The sequence below is a fragment of the Pelophylax lessonae genome (assembly GCF_965119305.1).
Source record: "Pelophylax lessonae genome assembly, chromosome: 4".
Lineage (NCBI taxonomy): Eukaryota > Metazoa > Chordata > Amphibia > Anura > Ranidae > Pelophylax > Pelophylax lessonae.
In genome coordinates this window covers 375,793,949-375,803,203 of record NC_138771.1, presented here as the reverse complement: position 1 = coordinate 375,803,203, position 9,255 = coordinate 375,793,949, and the positions used below count along the sequence as shown (strand labels likewise).

At 45.5% G+C, this 9,255-nt stretch overlaps 1 protein-coding gene across 1 annotated transcript in view; it reads left to right on the top strand.

The window, feature by feature from the left end:
- The first annotated feature begins 4,182 nt into the window (after positions 1 to 4,182).
- Positions 4,183 to 9,255, top strand: part of PANK3 (pantothenate kinase 3) — a 64,267-nt gene continuing 59,194 nt past the window's right edge. The window contains exons 1-3 of the mRNA XM_082252883.1: positions 4,183 to 4,384; positions 4,728 to 4,784; positions 8,852 to 9,204. Coding sequence (XP_082109009.1) covers positions 4,757 to 4,784; positions 8,852 to 9,204 — 381 coding nt within the window. The 5' untranslated portion in view covers positions 4,183 to 4,384; positions 4,728 to 4,756. The remainder of the gene's footprint in view (positions 4,385 to 4,727; positions 4,785 to 8,851; positions 9,205 to 9,255) is intronic.

Below are 9,255 nucleotides of genomic sequence, written 5' to 3'. Positions count from 1 at the left end.
TAAGTCATAAATCCAGTTTTCTCTATCGTTCATTGACGGACGCAGTCCTCGGATCCATATCAGTAGCTGTGCCAGAAAATGAGGGGTGGGAACAGCAGAAAAGAACAAGTCCCAAGGCTAAACATAGCCAACCAGGCAACATAGGACTCATCAGAACAAAAGATGAGGCCCACCTGAAACAAACAGTAAACACCCTCAAGGAAGGCCGAAAGCCCTCCAGACAGCAGCCAGCAAAACTTTGCGGCCAAAAAAGGCATCTGCAGATGGCAGCACATTCACCTTATAAAATTTGGTAAAAGTGTAAACAGACGACCTTGTAGCCGTCTTGCAACCTGAAGCATCTACATAAAAAAATACTTTTTATGCCAGGACCAAAGATCTCAGCAAGGAACTAGGTCCTTACTCCTGACTAGGCAGATTAAAACTGACATCCTATGCAGGAAGAGAGAGGGTGTAAGACTGCCCATAGGCTTGGCAAGAATTTTTTTTCTGCCTAGTGTCCTTCTCCTGTAGGGGGCAGTATAACCCTACTGATATGGATCAGAGGACTGCATCCATCAATGAACGATAGAGAAATGTGATTTTTACATTTTTTTTTGGGATTGTTATATAGCAGAAAGTTAAAAATATATATTTTTTTTCAGAAATGTCGCTTTTTTTTGTCTATAGCGCAAAAAAAATAAAAATCAAATACCACCAAAAGAAAGCTCTATTTGTGGGGGGAAAAAGGACATCAATTTTATTTGGGTACAGCATTGCACGACTGCGCAATTGTCAAAGTAACCCAGTGCCATATCACAAAAAAATGGCCTGGTCATTAAGGGGGTAAATCCTTCCAGTCCAGAAGTGATTAGGGTGGTGATTAAACTCACTTAGTGCCTTATGTGCATTATATTAGCCTCAGAAACTGTGTATTTAACCACTTAAGCCCCGGAAGATTTTACCCCCTTCCTGACCAGGGCCTATTTTGCGATTCGGCACTGCGTGACTTTAACGGACAATTGCGCAGTCGTGCAACGCTGTACCTAAACAAATTTGACGTCCTTTTTTTCCCACAAACAGAGCTTTATTTTGGTGGTATTTGCTCCCCTTGGCGATTTTTTGATCATGCACTATAAACCAAAAAAGAGCGTCAATTTTGCAAAAATAACAATATTTTTCACATTTTTTTATATGAAATTCCACAAAAAAAAATGTAAAAATCAAAATTTTTTAACATTTTCGGCCAATTTGTTTTATGCTACATATGTTTGGTAAAAAAATCACAAAAAGCGTATTTTGATTGGTTTGCGCAAAAGTTATCGCGTTTACTAACAAAGGGAAAGATTTTTGTCATTTTTGTTGTTTTTTTTTTAACGCATAATGGCGGCGATCTGTGTTTTTTTTTGTGGGACTGCGACATTGCGGCGGACAGATCGGACCCTTGACTGACATTTTTGGGGTTACATGTGACATTTCTACAGTAATCAGTGTTATAAATATGCACTGTTACTGTAAAATTACACTGGCAGTGAAGGGGTTAACTTTTTTTGAGAGGGAGGGGTTATGTGTGTCCCTAGGGGCGTGATTCTAACTGTGATTGGCTGTGGCTTGAGGTGTAAGAACAGTGATTAACGGTCCTACATAGCAGAACCGTATGATCTCAATTCTTACACAGGGGAGAATGACAGGCGGCTTGTTTACATTAGCCGCCTGCCTTTCTCCCTCTCCACCGACAATCGCCGAGTGACCGGCGGACGATCGTGTCCACCGGTCACACGCGCGGGGGGGGGGGGGGTCCGTGACCGCGTGGGAGCGCGCCTCCGGCGGCGCGCAGGAGCTCCTGAGACCCTCACAGGCTAGTGACGTAGTACTACGTCGCTTTGCCTGTGAGGGGCTGACCGCCGCAGTAAATAGTCGTGCGTTGGTCGGCAAGCGGTTAATATGTGCCCTGGATTAAAGGGGTGAGGTGGCAACCCTAAGGCCCCTTTCACACTAGTGGACTGTTCAGATCCACCTGTCCATTTTTCAGGCAGATCTGAACGGTTCCCCCATACATCCCTATGGGGCATCGGATGTCAGCGGAGACATGTCCTCCAGGGGTCGGCAAGGTGTCCGCTCACAGACACTGGTGTCCGTGAGCGGTCCTTGCTGAGTCCGCCGCACCGCCGCTGACTTTTGGAGACTCATGTCAGGAGTCACAAGTGCAATCCCGGACCCGATGCAATGGCTCGGGGGCGGGGGCCTCGCCGCCTCTGGTCTCCCTCGGCTCTGCCTTTTCCGAGTCCTGCCGAGTCCCTCCTTCAGCTCGGCTCTATCTCTGGCCGGCGCCGCCCACAAGTGGATTGGTGCTGGCGAGAGACACCTGTTGCCCGCGCGGCTGCGGAGCGATCTCTCTGTCTGGGGCCTGGCCCTGGCTGGGGGAGGGAGGGACTGTCTGTGAGAGTCTCTCTGTGCACTGTGTGCAGCGCGGGAGAACACTGGGATTCAGAATATATTCTTCTTAAAGCAGGGGGGACTGGATTCTGTACTGGGGAATGGACTGGAGAGGCTGGAGGACTCGAGACAGTGGCAGCCTAAGGTAGGAAAAGTAATAAGAACTGTATTAAAGTCAAGTGATTTATTAATAGGATTCTATGGGGGAGGAAGGGACCTGGCCTGCTTTAAGGGGATCTATAATGGGAATGGGACCCTGGCCTGTTCTAAAGGGGGGGTCTATGGGGACCCTGCTCTAAAAGGGGATTTATGCCAAAGATCCCCCTTTAGAGCAGGCCAAGGTCCCCATAGATCCACTTTAGACAAGGGGCCTCATAGAACCCCCTTTAGAGCAGGGTCGGACACTTCTCTAAAGGGGGTTCTATGGGGACCCTTCTCTAAAGGGTATGTATGGGGACCCTGCTCTAAAAGGGGGATCTATGGGGACATTAGCCTGCTCTATAGGGGGATCTATGGGGACCCTGTTTTAAAGGGGGATCAATGGCATAGATCCCCCTTTAGAGCAGGGTCCCCATAGATACCCCTTTAGAGCAGGGTCCCCATAGATCCTCCTTTAGAGCAGGCTAGGCCAAGGTCCCCATAGATTCCCTTTAGAGCAGACAAGGGTCCCCATAGATCCCCTTTAGAGAAGGGTCCCCATAGATTCTATGGGGACCCTTCTCTAAAGGGGCATCTATTGGCACCCTGCTCTAATGGGGCAACTATGGGGACTCTGCTCTAAAGAGGGATCTATGGGGACCCTTCTCTAAAAGGGGATCTATGGGGACCCTGGCCTGCTCTAAAGGCGGCTCTATGGGGAACCCTGCTCTAAAGAGGGATCTATGGGGACCCTGCTCTAAGGAGGGATTTATGGGGACCCTGGCCTGCTCTAAATGGGATCTATGGGGACTTCAGAGCAGGGTCCCCATAGATCCCCCTTTAGAGCAGGCCAGGGTTCCCATAGATTCCCCTTTAGAGAAGGATCCCCATAGATCCACCTTTAGAGAAGGGCCTTAACCCTAGTAGAGAGTAGTGTTTTTTGGTGGTTTTATTATGAAATGTACCTTGGTGTCCTTCACTAAGGTCTGTACTTTGGAAAATGTCCGCCACAGCCTTTGCCCGTGCCTATCCCTGATGTCCATTTGACATCCGTCAAATCTGGACGGATGGAAACCCTATTTTCCATCTGTCCAGCAGATTGGATCGGATTTGAATGGACAGACATTATGTTCCCATCCGATTCTCCCATAGAGAACAGCGGGATCTGACAGCTGTGTCTTCGCACACAGCGCGGAGACACAGCTGCCACCCGCCTGCTCAGCGGGGGATCGGCGGATCGATCCCCTGCTGAGATAAACGGAGTCTGCCGACAGACTCCCTGTGTGAAAGGGGCCTTACTTGAACTTATCCCTACCCAGAAGTCTTCAAGCAGGGAGGGAATATCACGCTCACCTATGAGAATGATGGAAGTACAGGGCTGGGTCCTGCAATAAAGGGATTGTTTTTTAATAATAAAAAGAAAAACATAAATATCAGATTGTATAAAGGGCAAGGAGATGAAAAGGAAAATGACATCCAGTGGTTTATAAGGAAGAAGCCTGATATTACACAGAGAAGACATGGCTGGCTCGGAATGACAGTCATTATGGAAGCTATGACTCCTTTCCTCTTATCACCCGCCTTTCATCTCCCTCTCATACAACCCACCAACACTCAACACCTCCGCCTCCTCATTGGCTCCATCCCCCCCGCCGCTTCTGATTGGCGGAGGCAGACCTGGCGTCATCTGCATCCAAGCACCGTCCGCGGATATGACAGAACGGAGAGCCGAGCGCTGCCCGTATCCGTGCTATGTGTATTCTATGTGCAGCGTCCGGCAATAACCTTCCACCTCCATTCCTCTCATCATAAACATATTCCCTATCAACAGGTACACCTTTCTATTTCTACTTCTACAGATTGCCAGCGCTCAGCCATTTCCGAGGCCTTAGAAATAGCGCAATGTAGAGTCCAGAAGGTTCCAGAGACTACACATCCCAGCGGGCTTTGCGGTACAAGGAGGACGCCATTTCCGGTCCGCAGTGTCAGGAGAGGAAGTTGTGATTGTTTGTATGTGTGATGATAGAGGGAGGAGTCGGGGTGTGATGTGTTCATTGTATTGGGTGGGGGTTTGATAGACTTGTAGCAGTGGGGAGGATTCAGTACAAAGTACATGTGTCGTCTTCTTTTTACCTGCAGTACTGAATGAGTGACTCTGCATCTTCTGTCTACAGGAAGCAAAGCTTCAAGGATCGGCTCAAGGATGAAAATCAAGGATGCAAAGAAACCATGTAAGTGACTACTGCTGTTTTATCTTTTCTACAGATGTGTTTTCTCCCTGATTAACCACTTAAGGAAGTCTGCTGCTTAATGACCAGGGCCCTATTTTGCGATTCAGCACTACGTGAATTTAACGGACAATTGCGCGGTTGTGCGACGCTGTACCCAAATAAAATTGATGTGTTTGTTTTTCCACAAATAGAGCTTTCTTCTGGTGGTATTTGATCACCTGTGCGATTTTTATTTTTTGCGCTATAAACAAAAAAAAAGTGGCAATTTTTGAAAAAAGAAAAAAAAAAATATTTTCACATTCTGATATATAACATTCCCAAAAATTAAAAATCAATCTTTTAACATTTTAGGCCAATTTGTTTTCTACTACACATTATTGGTAAACAAAAATCGCAGTAAACGTATTTTGATTGGTTTGCGCAAAAGTTATTGCGTTTACTAACTACAGGAAAGATTTATGTCATTTTTATTGTTGTTTTTTTTTTTTTAACTAGTAATGGCGACGATCTGCGTTTTTTTTTTTTTTTTGTGCGACATTTCGGCGGACAGATCGGACACCTAACTGACATTTTTGACACTTTCAGGGGTACCAGTGACATTACTACAGTAATCAGTGCTAAAAATATGCACTCTTATAGTAGTAATGCCATTGGCAGGGAAGGGGTTAATACTATTAGTGATCAAGGGGTTAAATGTAAGCCTAGGGGAGTGATTCTAACTGTGGGGAGGTTGGGCTTGTGAGATCATCACAGAGACATGCGATCCTATATAGCAGGATCACATAGGCTCTGTGATCACTTCAGGGAGAATGATGTAAACACAGCCGTTCATCCTTCTCCATCAGCGGGGGGGAGATCGCGAGTGGCTGGGGGCCATCAGAGCCACCGGTCACACACAATGGCTTCCCGACTGACGGGCAGGAGCGTGCCCCCTAGAGTCTCCTGAGCGAGCGACGTAGCACTACATCGGTTTGCCCAGGAGCGGCTGCCTGCCATAGTAAATCTGTGCTAGGCGGCCGTCAAGTGGTTAGACCACTTGGTAAAATGGTTATCTTTATTATACGCTGTATTTTTTGGGGGGGGGGGGAGATGGGCAGATGACATGATCCTCACCCATTCTGAGGAAGCCTTGTGTTTATTAATAAAAATACAAAGCTTACTGTGAATGGTTGATCCACACTTAGCCCGACCTCAAAGAGATGTATGGGTTTTTTTTTTTTTTTTCCTTAAAGGGTAACTCCACTTTCATGGGGGAAAAAAATAACAAAGAAAAAACAATATAGCATATACAATTGCAACACAAATCATATTGTAATTGAATGTTATTAAAAATGACCTTTCCCTTTCAATCTGCAGCTGTTGTAATTTTCTGAAAATGCAATGCAATAATGGCTACCTGGAGCTGTTCTGTACACAGAATGTGCACTGACCACACCCCAGAAACATAATTTCCTGCTTGTGTGATTGGCTCACCAATTTTCTTAGAAGTCTGCCTAAGGCTTGGCCATACATGTTCAACTTTTGTTGTACACTTTCTGTTAGATTTACCAGAAACCACATCATATGAGGTCAAAGCTAAACAACACTTTCACTTGTATCTAATTAGGCAGACCTTTGTACTACATAGTTGAAGGTAAATTTCAAGAAAATTGATCAGAAAATTGTATTGTGTATGGCCAGCCTAAGATACAAGTCAGATTTCTGGCATCCCCTCCAACAAAAATGTCATTTTTGGTGAGATACTCCCAATAGGAACACGTCTAAAGGGATGCGGGCCCAGCAGATTTCCTCATTAGTGCTCTGCAGCTGCCACAGCTGATTGATAATTATGAAACCATTACCAATTGACCCACTCAGTACAGAGAGGAACAAACAATGATTTCTTCAGAATAACAAAAGGTAGAAATCTGCAATAAAGTGTGTTAAAATCCTTGTAATGTACAGAGATCACACAGAGGGGAATGTTTTTTTCTCAACAAAAGTAGAGCTATGCTTTAGGAATCATACTTACCTAGGTGGATGCAGCATCGGTCCCACAGTGCCTCTAACACTGAGAACTGAGCGATCTAACACCACTGATTGCTCGGTTCTCACAGCTTTGTGAACAGAGAGCTGCTGACTGTCCTGCGTATCCTCCAAACCAGCGCTGGGCTGTGGAGGGGAGAGCTGAGCCGGGTGCCCGTCCAGGCATGTAGGCAGGCCCCGCCTCTATTGCCGCAATCTTGCCCAAACCTGGACCAGCTCTGTGATGTCAGCCAACAACGGGCTTTAGCCCACTGTCTGCTGAAAATGGGTCACTTAGTACATGACAAACTGCACTCCTGTGATCCACAGCCAAATCCGCTTTTATTTTGTCCAGGAAGCGGGACAGGAAGTCCCCATGCCACTACCAGAACGCAGCACTGTATACTGTATGTAACTGATGCTGCTTATCCAGCTTGGCCCAGACCAACTATTTAAAGTTAAAATGGTTGCAAACCCCTAGGCTGGGTTCACACTTATGCAAATTGAATGTGGGTTTCCCTGCATCTAATTCGCATGACAGGAGAGTGTGACCGGTTCTCAGTGGAGCTAGTTCAGAGCTCCGGGGTGGCCGCGGTCCGCACTAAAAAAAAGGGTAAAAAGTTTGGGCCTGATTTCACACCTGAAATGGAGAACGCACCGGACCCCCTGCTGCGAGCCACCGCCGCAGCTAGTGCAAACCTGGGCCTTACATATACCGAATGAAGTGACTGCCCTCAGGTGATACACAGAGCTGAAACAAATCCTCCTGTATAAGTTGTACCTATTTATCTGCAGTCTTCTCTTCTCTACAGCCATTCAAAGTCCAGAATTTATAAAGCTTGTCTGAACTGTCAGATAAAAGGGGGTGAAGAACTGACAGATCTCAGTGAGGAGAGCTCTGACAGCTTATTGGAGGGAAGGGATGCATCACCCTTGAACACAGGAATAAAGATGAGGCTGTCAATCAGCTGGAGATCCCCCCCCCCCCCCCCTGTTACCTTTTTACTCTTGGTGTCAGGAAAATTTGTCAGAAGTGACTCATACTGATAGCAGAGGAACGGGCAGCACATGGAAATGACACTTAGTGCTCTGAATTGAGACAAGTATACACTATAGAATGATTTGCTTTTGTTCATATTTTATGTGTGAGGTTTACAACCACTTTAAAGACTATGAATGGGGTGTGTTAAAAAAAACAAATATACATACTTCCCTCCATGCTGCAGCATCAGTGTGATGCTACAGCTTTCCCTCACTGGCTCTAAGCTGACCATGACACATGACTGCAGATCACTCAGTTCTCAGTCTGCGTAAAGTGGAGAGCAGTGATTATCCTCTATAGAGACCGTCTTGGGCATGTTCGAGTTTGCACGTGCCTGATCTCGCCAGGAAGTCGACAGAGCACTCCGCTAATCACAGGCAGGGAGACATTTGCCCAATCTGTTAGCTGCTGATCGAGAAATGTCTCCTTGCCTGTGATTAGCGAACAGATTGGGAAAATGTCTCCCTGCCTGTGATTAGCAGAGTGCAGTGTTGGCTTCCTGGCAGGATCGGGCACATGCAAACTCGAACACGCCGAGCCCATCTCTAATCATCTGTGCCCCTCTAGTGTGTACTGGAGCTGGGAAAGGTCTGGCACAGCTGGCTTCAGCTCTTAGCTTGCAGTGTGTATCCTGTATTAGAGATGGTTCCAGAACAGAAGGTGACAGTAAATCTTCAAATGTCTGGGAGGGGAATTCTTGCTTTGTAAGTATTTTCTCGCACTTCCTGTTGTGTCTCTGAAACAGAAAGTATTGGGAAATCTCCATAACGGGTCAAGGACTGAAAAAAATAAAGTGACAGTTTAATAATTTTTGTACTTCTTTTGAAAAATGTGGTTATACATATACTTTATAAAATCAAAACAAAACAAATGTTTTATTGTTTGTTTTCTATTACCATTTCATACGTATAGATTTAATGATCCTCTTACTAAACCTATTTGGCGTTTGAATGTTTATTGTAAAAAAATAAAGTAGTAACAAAGTGTAAATATTCTGACTGTTTTTTCTTCCTTTCCTTAGCTTTCCCATGGTTTGGCATGGACATTGGTGGCACACTAGTAAAGCTAGCTTATTTTGAACCGATCGACATTACAGCAGAAGAAGAGCAGGAGGAAGTAGAAAGCTTAAAGAGTATACGTAAATATCTGACTTCCAATATAGCCTATGGCTCCACAGGCATACGAGATGTTCACTTGGAGCTGAAAGACTTAACAATGTTTGGAAGAAGGGGAAATCTGCACTTTATTCGTTTTCCAACCCATGATCTACCAACATTTATTCAAATGGCAAGGGATAAAAAATTTTCAACTCTTCACACGGTTCTGTGTGCCACTGGAGGTGGGGCTTATAAATTCGAGGAAGACTTTCGTACAGTAGGTATCCTTAAATCAATTTTTATTCATAGTTTGGATTTTTTTCATATT